The 19980-nt window shown below is 34.7% G+C and overlaps 1 protein-coding gene across 4 annotated transcripts in view; it reads right to left on the bottom strand.

Moving 5' to 3' along the window:
* LOC139148633 (G1/S-specific cyclin-E-like) overlaps positions 1 to 1578 on the bottom strand; it is a 110322-nt gene extending 108744 nt beyond the window's left edge. The window contains exons 1-4 of one of the 4 annotated variants that reach the window (XM_070720125.1): positions 1396 to 1578; positions 843 to 893; positions 631 to 712; positions 358 to 408 (exon numbers count right to left, since the gene is read on the bottom strand). In XM_070720125.1, the coding sequence (XP_070576226.1) occupies positions 358 to 408; positions 631 to 712; positions 843 to 856 (147 nt within the window). In that variant the 5' untranslated portion in view covers positions 857 to 893; positions 1396 to 1578. Of the gene's footprint in view, positions 1 to 357; positions 409 to 630; positions 713 to 842; positions 1060 to 1395 lie in introns of those variants that run through there. The other 3 variants (XM_070720122.1, XM_070720124.1, XM_070720123.1) reach the window with 3 other exon arrangements.
* Between the last annotated feature and the right edge of the window lie 18402 nt (positions 1579 to 19980).

Genomic DNA, 19980 nt, shown 5'->3' with positions numbered 1-19980 from the left:
GACCTTCAACTGGTATGCGGTACGTTGTCTCTGAAGTGTCCCCAATGGCATTTCAGCTGCTCTGTTGAATATTCATAAGGCCGTTTGTCGATTACTGTAAATTAAATGTCAACGAGAATCCCTACAATTTTCAAATGACAAGGAAAAGTCCCTAATGTTACCAAAACGCAACAAGCCTGACGGAAGTTCGCCGTCCGAAGTTTTCAGTAAGAAAACAGAAACTTTAGGGCTGTGTAGATTTCGCGGTCATTTATTTGGCGGGACATGACATGGCGCGAACTACATAGATATAAACAAAAGACGAATCGGTAAAAACTACGAAACGATTACAAATTGCCATTATAAAAATGATCATACCTGAATTTGAAATTGTCTCCTCCTGCGTAGAACGTTCATTTTCCGCGATTCCTACGATAAAGTTACAAGGAAGACACAAGTTAAACAAGATGACCCTTCAGCCCAGCTGGTCGATCTGCCCCAACATGAATGAATGAAAATCGAACCTACCTACAGTGTAAACGAGGCCCAGAGTGGGCCGGCGAAGTACATGAATGGTAGGTAACTGGTGTACGGTGTAGCTAGCTACAATATATACTGTATACAGTCATTGAATTGACGCTTCGGTCCTACCTCAACTTCTGGGGAGGTGCTGGCCTTCCTCTTCTTACTCTCTCTTCGGTCGCTTTCCTTGGCCTTCTTCGCCAGACGATCACTGGGAGAAATATGACAAATTAAGGCTAAGTTGCGGAGTGCGATCGACGTCTCTTCAAACCTCAATCGCGTACTTGAAACAGTCATTTGCAAAAAGTTGAGCCCTGCAGGCCAAGTACTGTGCAACCTACCTTTTCCTTGACATGGTTACTTGTTATGAGGGCAATACTTGTCCGATAGACCTAAAAGCAATGGAAACGAACAAAAATACTAAAACAGCCCAATCTCCCATTTCTCTGCGTGAAACCCATGCGTATCAGACTCGGTTGTCAGTCAAATTTGAAACCCGGCTACGAAGAAGGCTTTGGCGCCAATGTACAGTACTCAAGCTTCCAGGAAAATTTGTGAAAACATATCATGACAGTACATTGAGAATAACTATCACTTGACTTCGTCCTGAAAACCTTTGGACAGTATTGAGTGAAATCCGTTTCAAGCCTCTGAAGAAAACCACAAATTAAATCTCGGTGCCACCGAGGTGACCTAGGGTGTACATGTTGCGTCCTTAGGACAGTCAGAGAATCAATATCAGCCCAGCCAACAAAGAAGCCCGGTGTTGACAAGCAAATTTACACGAACTCTTCAGTGTATATGCATGTAATTTCGGGATATAAGTGATCAACAATTCGTCTGGATATTGACGATATTAACCTGCTTGCACCGGAAAACATGTAAAACACTGACCTTGTGCAACTACCGCCAAAGTGGAACCGGACTCAAGCCCGTGGAGCCAACTCACAGTAACACAGCAACACGGCGCCAAATCTATACGCACGCGTATTACGCATTCATCCCTGCTTGGAAAACAATTCAGGGTTTTTCCTTCTTTCTTCGAAAATATCAGAAAATATGTCCAAAACATAAATGTTTGCAAAAATATTTTCCTTGCGTTCTAAGAGTATTCCTTAAGTGTGTTTTCACTTCGTCAGAGGAAGCTTGACTTTGCGAACGCGATCAATAGGAAGGGGGTGAGGGGTCAAATTCAAGTTTCCGAGAAATGTGTTACTTCGGTGATCATGAGTGTGAACTTGACGAGTGCAAATTCACAAGAAAATTTTGTGAAAGGCTAAGAAAGGACAACAAGACACATGTACACACACACACACACACACACACACACACACATAAACTTATATATATATATATATATATATATATATATATATATATATATATATATATATATATACACAAAATGTATACAATGTATATATATTACATTACATTGAAGGATACAATTCGTTATAACAACTCCGACTGTAGAGCGACTGTCTATATGCTCCAATTTTTTTTAATCTGTTTTGAAACATGAATAAAAAAGTAAGGAAAAAACCAGAACATACACAGTTTTTTAGGTTTTTAGGTCACATTTGGAATATCAATGTGAGGTTAGAGTATATAGGTTGAAGTCGGTAGCATCTGTACCTGTATGTATGTATGTATGAATGAACGTATAGAATGTCCATCTGTACCTGTATGTATGTATGTATGAATGAACGTATAGAATGTCCATCAACAACAAAAACTCACCAACCGCTGCACTTTTTAGCTTGGTAAATTTGTGTGTGGATGCATCCTGGGCTATAGATGGGATTTTGTTCAAATGAAGTTTGCATTGCCAAAATTATGCAAATGAGCTTTAAAAATGTGAAAATAGTGAGAAATTAATAACTCAAGAAACACTATTTTGATTGCTTTGAAAATTAGTGTGCAAGTACCTTCCGTGGACCTCATACAGTTCTATGTATATCTTGAAGATATCTTGAATTTTGTATTTTTGTTGAATTTTTTGGTTTATTTTTCTTTTTTTAAGTAAAAATTCTTTTTCTCTGAAACAACTGGGCCAATTGCTCTCAAATTTTGGTTAAATATTTGCAAGGTATTACCCTTCCAATTTTTTATTGAAATTACGACAGAATTTGAAAAACTACCGTTTTGGGGCAATTTTTGTCATTTTGGTCAAAAAATCATGAAAATTTATTTTCTTTAAAACCGCTGGACAGACAGCTTTTATATTTGATGTACAAATACCAAGTGATGACAATAGTTGAATTTGTGGAAATCGTCCCGAAACATGCAAATTTGTATTTTTAATACAATTTTGTTTTTCATTAAAGAAAACATATTTTTAAGACAATTTTGTCATTTTTGGTCATGAAAACTTGTTCTCAAAAACTACTTGCCTGATAGCTTTGTAATTTGGTATCAACATCCCAAAGAATGTTATTAGTTAGATAAATCTTTTGCTCAAAGTGTTGGGAAACCCCCAAATTTGTATAATATAGGTAATTTTCTCAGTCTGTAACCTTAAATGACCTAATACCTACCAAGGATATGTTGTGAGACAGTTTCAAAGTCTGAGAACATAATTTTGCCATATTTAGTATCAATTTGTAGCGAAATTTGATTTAGAAAACAAAGCTAAGGTTAATTTTTTTCATTGCAGACCAATTTTTTGCAACTTTTAGTGAAAGATACTTATAAGAATTGATAAGAATTAAAGATCCAGGATATTTCCAGATGTCATAACCACCCCCTACAGTGGAAGGCATATGTCACCATCTGTAACCAACTTGAGTGCTGTTTACATTCAAATGACAGCACTTCATGATAGCATTTAAAAAATCCCCAAGGTTGTAAATAGCTCACCTACTTCACATTTCCTGTCATTTGGCCATTGTAGCTCTTTATATAAACACAATCAATACCAATGGGTGGACAATTTGATATCTAGGGGGACAGGGGTGTAGAAGATTGATGAGATGCTTTTTTTACCTGATACTTTGTATATTATTTTTTCTCCACTCTCCCATCTTTTCTTTTTGTAAAGCCTTCTCTGGCTGATTTTTTTTGACATGCGCAATGTATGCAGGATGTGCTTGTCCCATTGTTACAGAAGTTGATATGCATTTTTTTTAAGTTGACCCCCATTACCTTAGTTGCAGACCTTATTTGCTTTGAATAAAATCGGTTGAAACATGTCTGAGTTATGGCACTCAGTACATGAAAAAATCATAATAAAATGGCCGCCTGGCGGCCATATTAAATCGTATCACAAAACAAATCAACGTGCATATGTATGACATAGGTCAATGTCCTTGTACCAAGTTTGAATAAAATTGGTTGAGATATGCCTGAGTTATAGCTCTGTACATGAAAAAATCATTACAAAATGGCCGCCTGGCAGCCATATTGGATCGTATCACAAAACAAATTGACGCGCATATCTATGACATTGGTCAATGTCCTTGTACCAACTTTGAATGAAATCGGTTGAAACATGTCTGAGTTATGGTGCTGTACATGAAATAATCGTAATAAAATGGCCGCCTGGCGGCCATATTGGATCATATCAGAAAACAAATCAACGTGCATTTGTATGACATATGAAGTAATCCTTGTACCAAGTTTGAATAAAATCGCTCCAGGCATCTCTGAGATATCTGCGTGAACGGACGGACGGACACATGCACGGACATGACCAAACCCAAGTCCCCCCGGACAGTGTCAGTGGGGACTAACTAAAACATCAAGATGTGTGCAACAACTATTTTGATACTTTACCATACCCATCCAAAATAAACAATACTATATAGTTGGAAAGCAGTTATAGGATGAGCTTTTACATTAGGGAGTGTCCACAATTAACGTCCAGGGGGCCTGGAGGATTTTAAGGAGGGGGAGGGGGCACAAATTTTCCCTGAGAAAAATTAGGGGCAAGATAAAAATATACTCCAATCTTTTTTTTGGGGGGGGGGGGCTAAGGAAAAAATACATCCATTAAATTTTTCCCAGAAGTCTTGATCATTAAAATTATGCATAGCTGTCAAAAACAGCAGTTAAAAGTTTGTAAATCTGCTAGTTCCTACATGGAACCAGATATGAACTGAAAATGCTCATATGTCCATTATATATTGCATTCAATTTGAACCTTTGCCGCATGTTTGCAACTTTATTGAAAGTGTTTTGATCAACATAATGAACAATATTCACTACAGATTAATTCTAAAGGTCATTAAGTATTAAAATATGTACTAGCTGAAATAAAAATAATTAATGAGTACTGTCATTGTATTACCACCTAATATTGCCTTTGGTCAAGTCCTTCAAGCTATATATTAGGAAAGTTCATTAAATATGCAAATTAGGAATTGACTGAAATGTTCTCATTAAATATGCAAATTAGGAATTGGCTGAAATAAAAATGTTAAATGACTTTCAATAACGTTGTATCATAGTATTTTTAATGTACATAGCTAGTCATAGCTAGTCAATACAGATAAATCTCCCTAATTAAGACAGTTTTTCAAATATGCAAATTAGAAATTGGGGGAAGTAAAAATGCTTGAAGACTTTCAATAACGTTGTATTACAGTATCTTAAATATATTTAGCAGGATTCATCAACTTTGGGCGAGTCAATTCAGATAAATATCCCGAATTAGACATGTTTCTTACATATCCAAATAAGGAATTGGCTGAAGTAAAACTAATTAATGACTTTCGATAATGTTATATCATAGTATTTTTGGTGTACATAGCAAGTTTCATTTATTTTGCTCAAGTCAATTCAAATATAAATCCCTTATTTCAAAAGTTTAATATGCAAATTGGGAGTTGAATGAAGTAAAAAATGCTTGATTATTTTCAAGAATATTGTATCATATTATCTTCAATATATGTAGCAAGTATCATCAACTTTGGTCTAGCGACTTCAGACATATATCCCTAATTAGGAAAGTTCGTTATATATGCATATTAAGAATTGGCTTAAAGGTCTGGTGAAAAGCCCATGTTGCAAAATCACAGAAATACAGTTGATGGTCTATAGAATAGTTATGTTTATTTCTTTTTTCGTTTACCATGCACAATTATTAAATATGGCAAAATGAAAATGCAATGTGGGCACGTCCCCAAACCCTCTCCAGTAGACTTTTTTCAGCTTTCCGAAGTTTGCCCGGCATTGTACCTTATAACACTGATTACGGGAAGTAAGTATTTCACACCTTTGTAAGCTCCCCACAGGGGTAAAGCTTAACTTCGGGGGTTTGGCTTGCATAATTAGTATCATACTCTCAGTGTTCACGCTAATTAACGCTCGCAACACTTGCAAAATGCGATAAATGAATAATTGAATGCGGCGAAAATTCTATCAAAACAATTCTCCATGCTTGCGAATATATATTTTGACACGAAATTTGGTTTCGCCAGCCAAAGCTACAAGTTTTGTCAATTGATCGAAGTGGCTAGGCTTCAGGCGGCAGAAAATTGCCTCCTAAAAGCAGGATGATCGCTGGGTGAAATATGCACAGATCGCTTCTTTTACCCTTTTTTATAGACGATAAGGCAATAATCTTTCTAAAAATTGAAAAGAAAACGTAACAAACACGATGAACGGTGCAATCTATTCTTGCAAAACACCTGACAAATTCGCTTCTTGGTCTTTTGGTCAGAGGTCATCTTTCTTTCATGACTTTTACTTTGTTTGTGTACCGTCTATTTACTGTCTGTTCTGTGCTGTTTTGTGTCTATGTTTACAACTATTGTCCTACGAATTCTGACCTAGTGTATTGGATTATGGATTGGAATGCGATTATTTTACTTCCAGGTCCAGGTCTTCCAGGTCTCTGGCATATGTCCAAGAAGAGATAAGAAGAACTGTGATGTTGGCTTTCTCAACCAACAGCTAATCTGTGTGGCTTCCATATTCATCGATAATTATGCCACATTCTTATCAAGAGAAGGCAAAGTCGACAATACCCTCTATTATGATAACGTTCATCTCAACAACAGAGGTATTGTGAAGCTTCTCAGAAATCTCTCAAGATTCTCATCATCAATCTTGCAAGGTCAGAGAGTGAATGCTCCAGAAAGCTATGTTCATCACCACAGACGACAACCTCAAGTGAATCAATCCAGATACAAATCCTGCAATAAATGTAACAGAAGTGGACATACACCAAATGAATGCTGTCAGAATCCAGTACTTCAGGGATGCTTTAACTGTGGAGAACCAGGCCAAACACAACGCGTCTGTTGCCATGGTAAATGCTACAACTGTGGGTCTCCAGGACACAAAGCTAAAATGTGCCATATAAAATATAACCAAAGCTATTAATGTCTTGGCCAGGAAAAGAGTGCCGAACTAGAAGCCAAACAAAACAGTGACAGTAAAGACTGTACCTCTTTAATTAATTTTATTGAGCAATCAAATGTAAATACAGAGGACAAGATCGTGAACACATGTACCAGGACACTATCAGATGAAATCATTGAACAAGTGAGAGATTCCAAGACTCAAAATAACGATTTTATTTTACCATATTGTGATGATCCTAGCCAAGGTCACCAACATCAAAAGTGCAAAAACAAGGTGATACGCAAAAACAGAACACACAAGCTATTTGTCTTAACAAATCTTCAAATTGGCTATGTCAACTTCAGAGGTCTTAATCAAAACAACATGAGCTTGGCCATTTATTTAAGGAACTAAATATACAGATTTTTGGAGGGACAGAAACATTCTTAAAAAATAATGAAAAGCCAAATTTAAGAGCGTTCAAATGGATTGGGAAAAATCGTAAATTAAATACAAACAGAATGCTCAAAAATTAATCCAAAAGAAACAAATTGAATTTAAAGTAAAACAGTGTGTGGATGTTGCAAAATCAGGGGGTAAATCTAATCGCAAGTAATGGTCATTGCTGAGAGGAACAAAACAAAGATCATACACAACTGTAGTTCTTGACCAAGAATCAAATCTTATACTTGATAAAGACAAAGTTAAAAGAGTTTTGGTTAACTATTGGCAACATCTAGGTGAACGGAACCAACAAAATTTAGATCAAAATGATAAATTGTACCAAGAATCTAAGTCCTTTGAATCGAAAGTAATTGAGACTGTGGATATTTTTGAGAAAGACTCAGCAAAAAATATGGATAAAATACAGATTTCTAGAGAAAATATCAGTAATATTATCGTAAATCTAATAAATAATAAGGCTTGTGGTCCTGATGAAATAACCCATGAAATCATTAAAGGGGGCGGAGAAGTTATAATTGATTCCTTCACAAAACTGTTTAATTTATGCATCAATTTAGAGGTTGTGCCAAGAGACTGGGGAAGAAATATTATTATACCATTATACAAAAAGGGTGACTCAAGGAATCTGAATAACTATAGAGGAATTCCATTGAGTTCAGTAATTGGTAAAATATATAACAGAATAATTGAGAAAGAAGTAACAAATATAGTTGAAAATAGTAACACCCTAGGTGAAGTTCAAGGAGGGTTCAGAAAGAATAGACAAACAGCTGATCAAATTTTCATCCTAAAGGGAATAGCTTCCATTCGCAAACACAACAATAAACATACATTCATGGCTTTTTTAGATTTCAAAAAAGCATATGACAGTGTTTGGAGAGAGGGACTTTGGTATGCACTATGGAATAATCCGGGGATCAAAGGGAAGCTCTGGCGTGTGATAAAACACACATATGATCACATTCAAAGCAAAGTCTCTTTTGGTGATATTGACACTGATTATTTTGATCAAAATGAAGGTCTCAGACAGGGATGCGTGTTAGCACCAATTCTATTTGCAATATACATCAATGAATTCAAGAAATTATTAAATGAATCATTTCTTGGTGTCAGTATTGATTCTGAACTTATCTGTGGCCTCTTTGCTGATGATGTAGTTCTATTAGCGCCAAATGAAAAACAAATGAATTCCATGTTACATGTATGTATTGCAAATAGATATTGTAAATTATGGAAAATGTTAATCAATGAAGAAAAATCTAATATTCTAATAGTAAATAAGAAAGTTGATAAACAGAAAGAGTGGATGATTGGGGAGTTGAAGATAAAAGAGGCAACTGAATATAAGTACCTTGGCTACTGGATATCTCGCAACCTATCTGACCACACTCATTCTGTGAAAATCTCTGAAAAATTTGATAATTTATTTCCTCTGATGAAGGCAATTCTTGGTAACCGTGGAGATATAAATAGAATTGATTATGGCTTTTCCTTGTGGAATCACATAATGCGTCCATCAATTGAGTATGCTGGGGAACTACTCGTTCTCAGCACAACAGACTTAGAAAGTCTTGAGCGAATGCACCACTTGGTTGGCAAATTTATTTTAAAGGCCTACAGACACACTGCTAATGAAGCAGTACTTGGTGACCTTGAGAGAGTCTTGATGAGAAGTAAACTAAATATCATGAAACTGAAATATTACAAAAGATTACATGATGTGGTCAACTCCAGATGGACCAAACAAATTTTTAATCACATATGTTTAATTAATTCACAGGCAGGGCAGAATGAGAAGTTGTCTTGGAACTGGCCAAAATCTGTCAGCGCTATACAAACGAATTTAAATATCACAACTATCCACAACCTCACAGATAAAAGCATTAAAGAAATCATTTTAGATGATGATGAAAAGACAGGGAGAGACAACACAACCAAAAAATCCACCTTAGCTCATTACCAAAAATTTAAAAAGAAATTAAAATGTGAATCATATTTGAAAACTATGAATGAATTCAAAGGTGCCCAATTAAAGTTCAAAGCAAGGTCATGTACTCTGGGGTTTAAATGTGAAACGACACGATGGGAAAATGGAGAGGATGATTATACCTGTCCATGTTGTGGTAAAGAAGATGAGACATTAGATCACTTCTTGTTTAAATGTCAACACTTCTCAACTGAAAGAAATAAATTAATTGCTAGGACAGAAGAAATTCTCTTGAATGACAAAGAAATGAATTTATATAAAGATTTCATTGAAAGAAAAGGGTTGATTTGTTTGTATTTAGGAGATTCAACTGAAAACTACAACCCTGAATTAAGCTACAAAATTGATATTATTTTTCAACAATTCTTAGTCGAAGCTATAGACAAGAGAGGAATTTTTTGAACCAGCTGTTAGCATTCTAGTTAGCTCCCATATATGCATATGTATATATGCAAATGGGAGGTATTCGTATAAGGTGGAAAAATGTCGTCTGTATGTATGTATGTATGTATGTATGTATGTATGTATGTATGTATGTCCGTCCACATCAAAAACTCCTAAATTGTAGCACCTACTGTCTTAGTATTTGGTGTACAGGTGCATCTAGGGGTGGAGATGTGAATTTGTTCAAATGAACATGTCAGTGCCAAAAATATGCAAATGAGGGGAAAAAAGGAAAAATCGTGCAAATGGCTAAAACTCAGTAAGCATTGGTCAGATTTGGTTGAAACTTGGTATGCAGATTTCTTTAGATATTCTAAAGTATGTGTGCAAAAATTGGGATGAAATTTGCATGTTTGTATTTTAAGCTCTGCTGTCAGCGACGCGGAGCTTATCAAATAGGTTGATTATCCGTCGTCGTCCGTCGTCGTCGTCCGGCGTCCGTCGTCGTCCGTCAACAATTGCCTTCTCCTCTGAAACCACAAGTCCAATTGCTTTGAAATTTTATATGCAGTTCACTTGGGGTGACCTCACTTCAGTTTGTTCAAATCATGGTGAAATTTGCATATTTGTATTTTTGGGGCATTTTTTGGTGTTTTTGGTAGAAAAATCTTCTTCTCTGAAATCACTCGTCCGATTGCTTTGAAATTTGATATGCAGTTTGCTTAGGGTGACTTAAATCAGATTTGTTCAAATGGTGGTGAAATTTGCATATTTGTATTTCTTAAGGCAATTTTTGTCATTTTTGGTAAAAAAATCTTTAAAAATCTACTTCTTCAAAACTACTGGTCAGATAGCTTTTATATTTGGTACATATGTCCCTAGGGATGATCTATTTCAGATTTGTTCAAATTGTGCAGAAATATGCAAATTTGCATTTTTAAGGTAATTTTTGCCATTTTTGGTCAAAAAATGTATTCTCAAAAAGTACTGGTCTGATAGTTTTGAAATTTGGTATACAGGTTTCTATAGATGAACTAAGTAATATATATTGCATTTCTGATGAAATCTGTAATTTAGTATTTTTGGGGCAATTTTTGCCATTTTTGGTCAAAAAATGTGTATTTCCAAAACTACTCATCTGATAGCTTTGAAATTTGGTATAGAGGTTTTCTACAGATACACTAAATGATATTCATGGAAATAATGATGAAATCTGCAATTTTGTAATTTTGGGGCAATTTTTGCCATTTTTGGTCAAAAAATGTGTATTTCCAAAACTACTTATCTGATAGCTTTGAAATTCGTTTACAGGTTTCCATAGATGAACTAAATGATATTTATTGAAATAATGATGACATCTGCAATTTTGAATTTTTGGGGCAATTTTTCCCATTTTTGGTCAAAAAATGCGTTTCTCAAAAAGTACTGGTCTAACAGCTTTGAAATTTGGTATACAGGTTTCTATATATGAAGTAAGTGTGATATTTTGAAATTATGATGAAATCTGCAATTTTTATTTTTGGGGGCAATTGTTGCCATTTTTGGTCAGAATATTTGATTCTCAAAAAACTACTCATCAGATAGCTTGGGTTGACATGTTCTTAGGGATGATCGGATGTGATATATTCAAAGTATGATGAAATCTTCAATTTTGTATTTTTGCAGCTTATTTTAGCCACTTTTTTCTGGCCTCTGCATTGAGTTATCAAAGAGTTCCACCTTCTTCATCAACATGTGTCAAAAATAGTTATTCTCTACATAAACACAGCGGAGCTATATCGGCCGCTAGGTCGCTTGTTAGGGTATTTTTTCCGTTTTTAGTCAAAAAATCTTGTTCTCTGAAATCACTCGTCTGATTGCTATGAAACTTAATATTCATGTTCCTCAGGAAGACCTCAGTCATGCGTGTACAAATTGTATTGATATTGTCATATTTGTAATTTTGGGGCAATTTTCCCAATTTTTGATAATTTTTTTTTATCCAAAAACTACTGATTTGATAGTTTTGATAGTTGGTATACTTTGATAGTTGGTAATCTAAGATTAATCTCAATATAATGTATTGAAGGTATGTTGAAACTGGCATTTTTTTTTATTTTGGGGGCAATGTTTGCCTTTTTTGGTCAAAAAATTTTTCTCCTAAAACTTCTGATCTGGTAGCTTTGATATGTAGTGTGCAGGTTCCTAGGGTTTATGTTAATTAGATATATTTAAAATTAGGATGAAATCTGCATTTTTGTATTTTGGGGGGCAATTTTTCTCATCTTTGGTCAAAAAATTTGTTTCTCAAAATTTACTTGTCTGATTGCTTTGATATTTAGTAAACCGGTTCTTAGGGTTTTTGTTAATAAGATATATTGAAATTAAGTTGAAATCCGGAATTTTGAATTTTTGGGGCAACTTTGCGAAACTGTCAGGTTTACTGGGATATCTTTCATTTTGTATTTTTAAGATTTTTTTTGGTAATTTTATACCTACTGGAACTAAGAGTATATAATGTGGTGATTTAGTAAGCGTTTGATATGGCAAACTTTATTTGGTGTTGAAATGCGGTAAAAAAATCCTGGCAGATTTTGAAAAAATTCCAAACAAATGCCAATAAAAAAATTCAGCCAGAGAAGGTTTGACAAAAAGAAAAGGTGGGAGAGTGGGGAAAAAAGAATGTACAATGGATCGGATAAAAAAGACAATGTACCTCATCGATCTTCCAGACACCATCCCTTATCAAATGGTCCACCCATATGTATTTTTGTGCGTAATTAACCATGCAGTGTATTTTAGTTTAAGATGTCAAGTTAGGTAAGGATTTGAAAGGAATAGTCAGTTCACCACAGTTTAACTTTATCTCTTGTGGCATCCTTGTGTATTTGGTTAAGTTTGTAAGTTGTTCAAGATGTGGATGCACCAGCTGTTCTGGAAGAAAACAATGTTTACTTTTCCCTGTAGGGTTTCTGAGTTGATGATTGTATGTTGAAATTTCTCCATGTATCTGGTGTATGGGCAAAGTGTAAACAGTGGTTGCATGTTATGTATTTCAGTCTGGCATGTGATAATACCTGGAATGGAATGGAACCATTCCATTTTGGAATGGTTCCAAATTGGAATGGAATGGTTCCAAATTGGAGTGGAATGGTTCCAAATTGGATATTTGTCAATACATAAAATAAACTGCCTTGCAGATTGATTGTCTTAAAGATTATCACAGAAGTAGAAAAGGAAAAGAAACTAATCAAATTGCTGTAACATATTCACTCTCAGTGCCTGTAGGCCTATACTTAACTATTTTATCATTACATTAAGCCGTTTGTTTTATCTTTATCACTCTCCACTGGCCAAGGCACACTGGGGGCCAATGTCATCACTCTGTGCCAGTCTGTGTATGTCAGTCTGTCTGTATATGTATGTCCATGTTTCATACAATTGTTGACTTGTTTTGATAACTATATGGGAGCGAACAGTGATGTTGTCACTATTGTTGCTGTGTTTTGGGTTTTTTTTTTGTTTTTTGTTTTTTTTTTTTCTCTCTGTACTTGAAATTTATTTTTGATCAGTGTTTTGCAGCTCCTAATGTTTTATTTAGTGAGCCCCTGATCTAAAAGGGATGCAGCAAATAAATAAATGAATAAATAAATAGATCTTCGTAACACAACCAGTTATTTGCCATCACACTGTACATGTGGTACATTATGTATAGGATAAAGCCCGAGTACGAGGGCTCTTCTGGTATATAAAGTCCAACCCAACGATAAAATGCCGAGGCCGCAGGCCGAGATATCGGACCAACAGACAGACAGACAGACAGACAGACAGACAGACATCGCTGCGACATATGCTCACGTGTGTAAACACGTGAGCAAAAAAGCTGAGCATGAAGTAACATCATTACAGAACATGGTATTTTGTACAAAAGTACATTGTACATGTACATTGATCTTTCAAAAGCTGGTCTTTACTGTGTGGTTCACAGGAGTCTAATTCAAAAGCACTCAGCGACTCATAAAAAGTCAACTTGACGGTCTGTCTTGAAAGCTCCATCAAAATTCGAGACATGATGACAAAAGTATACAAAGCTACATGAATTTGAAACTATGGTAAATATCGCTCAGAGAATAAATGCACCATAGACGGCACTTCAGCATGTCATCGCCCATCTCATTCTTATAGTATTTGCCCAAAACATCCTGGAAGACCACAATCAAAAAGTTTGACATGACCTGCACAACTGGTTGCTTAATTTTTTGTGGGTGAAGAAACCTTTGATAGCAGCTGGTAAAATATCGACAAAATACTTTTTTTAGAATACTGTACTGTAAAAGACCAGCCGGCAATCAGAACAGTGTTCAACATACTACAGGATGAACTCAGAGCCACACATACAAAATCACTATCAAAGTTCCCTCTGCTGAATTACTGAAAGATAAAGCAGACAGTGGAGTATATTATGGTTAATCCCAGTATCAGATCACCATTGGTGGTTGTAAAATTTGTTATCTGCTGTGTTTGTTTAGATTACATCTTTCTGCTCCAGATAGGAAAACAGAGTTTGGCCTAGGAAGTTCCCTTAGTATTTTGCAATATCCCTAGCTAAATTGGTAGGTAATTGTAAACTTGCCCCACCAAAGAATAATGGCCTCAACTATAAAAATATACCCAAAAATTGTATATATAAATGTGTATATATATATATATATATATATATATAAATAAAAAAGGGTTTCTGGAGAATTAGTTTTACAATTTCATCCGCATACTTTGTGTGTATATATATATACTTTGTACTTGAAGTATTCTGTTTATTTATAACGCTCTGCTTTTGCATTGAGCACTGTAATTTCCCACGAGGACATCTATATACTTCAGATAGATATATATATATATATTATATATATATATATATATATATATATATATATATATATATATATATATATATATATATATATATATATACACACAAAGTGTGCGGATGAAATTGTAAAATCAATTCTCCAGAAACCCTTATATATATATATATATATATATATATATATATATATATATATATATATATATATATATATATATATATATATATATATATATATATATTGTGTGTGTGTGTGTGTGTGTGTGTGTATACACATACACACTGAATTATTCATTTTATATTCCACCATTTGTTAAAATATATATATACACACAAACACATTGAATTATTCAATTTATATTCCATCATTTGTTCCGAGCCCGCCCTAGTACATTTGGTCACGCGGAGACAAATGTTATACCTTAATTCCAACTTGATACAATTATTTCTGCCATAGTATCCAAAGATGCTGCAGCCACGCCCCAAATGAAAGGGGAAATTGGTTATTTGGTATATTGGAAATTGAAAAAATAACGTCAATGACACTGTAGCTCCCATCCTGGACTATTTAGTGTTTGTTCTCTGGTCAGATATTTGAACATGTGTGAAAGGGATAAAGTGCACGAAGTGAAAATACTTAAATGTAATGTACTGGAGACAGTGAAATATGTTTAATGTATTTATTCAGAATATAAAATTGAAAAAATACAGAATTAGAAATATCAAATACTGTGATACAACCATTAACTCAACAAGTCATTGACAATGACATAGTCTCCACTTGTAATAGGAGTATTAGTCTTGATGGGGCAGGGAAATGTGGTCATTAAGAGTATCACTGGAGTGTATATGTTGAGGTCTATGGGCACATAGGTCTATGTCGTTGTTCCCAATTTGAAACACATGAGGCATGTCTAAATTATGGTTCTAAATCAGGAAAAAAGATCAGACCTCTAGCAGTATTGGCCAGCCAAGAAATACATATGTGCATAATAAATGAGGTACAAGATGTGACATCTTAAGGTCTAATATCCTATCAAAATTGGAGGGTATAGAACTTGTGGTTACTGTGATATGCATATATATGTATAATCAAGGTCAAAGGTCATCAAGGTCACATGACATTTTGAAAAAAATTATATTGCTAATTAATCCCTATATGCCAAAAAATCAGACCTCTAGCTCTATTCGCTTGCCCAGAATTTGATGTGTGCATAATTAATGAGGTAAAGCTTGTGTTGTCATAAGGTCTCCCATCCTACTAAATACAAAGGACATAGCACTTGTGGTTACTTATTTATTGACATAAACATATATTTTAGGTAAAAGGTCATCGAGGTCACATGACATTTGGTCAAAAAATTTCTCTCCTATAGTTATCCCTATATACCAAAAATCAGACATCCAGCTCTATTGGCTCGCTCAGAATGAGATATGCGCATAATTATTGAGGTACAGTATGTGGCGTCATAAGGTGTCCAATCATACCAAACATGAAGGGTGTAGCACTCGTGGTTACTGAGTTATGGAAAAATATGTATATTTGAGGTCAAAGGTCACCGAGGTCACGTGACATTTTGTCAAAAAAATGTTTGCTAAGTTATCCCTATATACCAAAAATCAGACCTCTAGCTCTATTGGCTCGCTCAAAATTAGATATGACCATAATTAATGAGGTACAATATGTGGCGTCATAAGGTGTCCCATCATACCATACATGAAGGCTGTAGCACTTGTGGTTACTGATTATGGACAAATATGTATATTTGAGGTCAAAGGTTACCAAGGTCACGTGACATTTTGTCAAAAAAATTGTTTTGCTAAGTTATCCCTATATACCAAAAATCAGACCTCTAGCTCTATTGGCTCGCTCAAAATTAGATATGTGCATAATTAATGAGGTACAATATGTGGCGTCACAAGCTGTCCCATCATACCATATATGAAGGGTGGTAGCACTTGTGGTTACTGAGTTATGGACAAATATGTATATTTGAGATCAAAGGTCATCAAGGTCACATGACATTTTGTCAAAATATCCAAGATATCTGCGTGAACAGATGGACTCACGGATGGACAAACAGACGGACATGACCCAATCTATAAGCTCACTGGACTTCATCCGTGGGGACTAAAAATTGTGTCACTGCATCCTTTTTGCAATATGAATACAATGAGAAACTAAATTTTTATTTTTCGTGGCCTTATACATGGGAGTCTATGGAGATCTGCCTTATACATGGGAGTCTATGGACGTGTAAACTAAAAATATGCAAATTTCACCACGATTTGCCCAAATTTGGGAAAGGTCACTCCTATGCACTTCCATACCAAGTTTCAAATCAATCGGACTTGTGGTTTCAGAGCAGGAGATTTTTTGACCAAAAATGGGAGAAAATTACAAAAAAATTCATGAAAAATAGCAAGTCCAAGATACTGACCCAAGATGTGCACAATCATTTCATGTCAGCCCAAAGTACTTACATGCTAATTTTTCATGTAATGTGCTCAGTGGTTATTGAGTTTTTTCAATTTTGACTGTTTTTACATTTTTTCACTTAATTTGCATATTTTTGGCAATGACAACTTCATTTGAACAAAATCTCATCTACAGCCCATCATCCATGTACACACCAAATATCAAGATGAAATGTACAGCGGTTTTGGAGTTTTTGATGTTGACGGACAGACATACAGACATACAGACATACAGACACACAGACATACAGACATACAGACATACAGACATTTCCCTAGCCTATAAGAATAGCTTCCATTGCCATATATACATATTGCTATGGGAGCTAAAAAACTTAATTGCTTAAGTTTGGGGGTTTTTGGCAAAATTAATTTCTGTGCAGTCAAAAACGATTTAACGTCTTTTTGGCAAATTTTACGATTTCAAGGCTGTTTTTTGTATGCTAAAACCGGTCCAGTCACCTGTATTATAATGGTTTTCAATTTTTGTTTCATTCAATGGTAAATTGGTACGTCGTTTGAAAGAATTAGTCCAGGGTATGAGTCCGCAATGTTTTTCAATTTTAGGTCAGTTAAGTTAGAAGTGGGGTGGGGGGGGGTGGGGGGGGTGGGGGTGGGGGGTGGGGGTCTGAGGCCAAACTTAAGCAATTAAGTTAGATTTATTATATTGAACTTTTGATGTTGCCCCTAAATTCAAATATATATCCCTATTTTCAAAAATTCATAAAATGTGCAAATTAGGAGCTGGATGAAGTAAAAATGCTTAATGACTTTCAATAATGTCATATCGTAGCATCTTTAATGTACATAGCAAGTTTTGTCAACTTTGATTTAGTCAATACAGATAAATATCCCTGATTATGAAAGTTCATTAAATATGCAAATAAGGAATCGGCTAAACTTCAAATGCTTTGTGACTTTCAATAATGTTCTATCATAGTATCTTTAATGTACATAGCCAGTTTCATCAACTTTGGTCTCGTCAATTCAGATAAATACCCCTAATTAGGAAAGTTCATAAAATATGCAAATTAGGAATTGGCTGATATAAAAATGCTGAATGACATGTAATAATGTTCTATCATAGTATCTTTAATGTACATAGCAAGTTTCATCAATTTTGGTCATGTAACTTCAAATACCCGGTATATATCCTTAATTTCAAAAATTCATTAAATATGCAAATTAGGATTTGGATGAAGTAAAAATGCTTAATAACTTTCAATAAGGTTAAATCATAGTATCTTCAATATGCATACCAAGTTTCGTCAATTTTGATCGAGTAAATTCAGATATATACTCCTAATTAGGAAATTTCATTAAACATGCAAATTAGTAATTATCTTTCACGTCACCTCAAAGCTGATATACCTTGGTGTGATCAACATTTGTAGCGAATCTCATCAGATTGTGTGCAGTCGTTGTCAATATATATCAGTTTTTTCTAAAATCATTAATTATGCAAATGAGCAAAGAGTAAGCAAGCCACACCCACCAAAAACTGATCAGTTCTTGCCATTTGCAAACTGAATCTATGTACCAGATTTGATTCTGATCTGATGAGCCGTTTTTGAGATATTGAGTACACAGACAGACAGACAGACAGACAGACACAGACAGACATCGCTGCGACATATGCTAACGTGTGTCAACACGTGAGCAAAAAATACACTTTCTTTACACCATATGACCTCCCAGTTGTCGTATCGTATATGTATGACAAATAGGAGCGAAAAATGATGACAGAATTGCTTTCCAATGGCAACATTCAATCGCATCTTAACACAAATTGATGTGCACCTCTTGGTATCTTCTCCTTTCATGAAGTTTTCATGGGATTTCTTCATGCATGTCTGAGTAAAGGTTCCAAATGTGGAAATAAGATGATGATACAAATTGACATGCATGTTTATGTCATGGTTCACTGTCATTACACTAAAACTTTGAATGAGATCTGGGCTTAAAAAAACATTAAAACATGATGGTCATATTGTACATGTACCAAGTTTGAGAGAAATTTGTCCCAGCACAACTGAAAAATAACAGGGGACAGACAGATGGATGGAACCTACTGATTAAGGATCCCTCCCTAGTCTATTGAGACTGAGAAGTAGAAGGACATTGATGCAGAAAGGATGCTGTCAATCAGTCATCCATTTGATAAGTTACCCACTGTTAATACCATACTTACACCAGATATGAACTGAAAATGCTCACGTGATTCATTATATACATGTACCGGTTATATGTAAATTTGAACCTTTGCCACATGTTTGCAACTTCATTGAAAGTATTATGATCAACATAATAAACAATAATCACCGCCGATTAATTCTAAAAGGCCATGAAGTATACAAATATGTAGTTAGCTGAAATAAAAATATTAAAGTTCTTTGACTGCTGTCATTGTATCACCACTTTATATAGCAAGTGTAATTACCATTGGCCAAGTCCTTCAAGCCATATATGTCGAGCTGTGAAAGCTCATTAGATATGCAAATTATAAATTAGCTGACATGAAAATGTGAAATGACTTACGATATTGTTTTAACCAGGTATAATCATCAATGTACATAGCATGTTTTGCCAACTTTGATCAAGTACATCCCAGTATATATCCCTAATAAGCAAAGTTCATTAAATATGTAAATAAGGAATTGACTGAAGTAAAAATGCTTAATGGTTGTCAATAATGTTGTATCATGGTATCTGCAATACATGTAGCAAGTTTTATCAAGTCAATTCAGATATATATCTCTAATTAGGAAAGTTCATTAAATATGCAAATTAGGAATTGGCTGAAGAGAAAATGCTTAATGACTTTCAATAATATTGTATTACAGTGTCTATAATGTACATAGCAAGTTTCATAAATTTTGATCAAGTCAATTCAGATAAATATCCCTAATTATGAAAATTCATTTAATATGCAAATTAGGAATTGGTTGAATGAAAAAATGTCTTTTGACTTTCAATGTTATATCACAGTATCTTTGATGTATAAAGCAAGTTTCAACAACTACAATCAAGT

The sequence above is a fragment of the Ptychodera flava genome, chromosome 13 (genome assembly GCF_041260155.1).
Source record: "Ptychodera flava strain L36383 chromosome 13, AS_Pfla_20210202, whole genome shotgun sequence".
Lineage (NCBI taxonomy): Eukaryota > Metazoa > Hemichordata > Enteropneusta > Ptychoderidae > Ptychodera > Ptychodera flava.
Note: the sequence above shows the minus strand (reverse complement) of the source record. Positions and strands in the feature narration are given on the sequence as shown.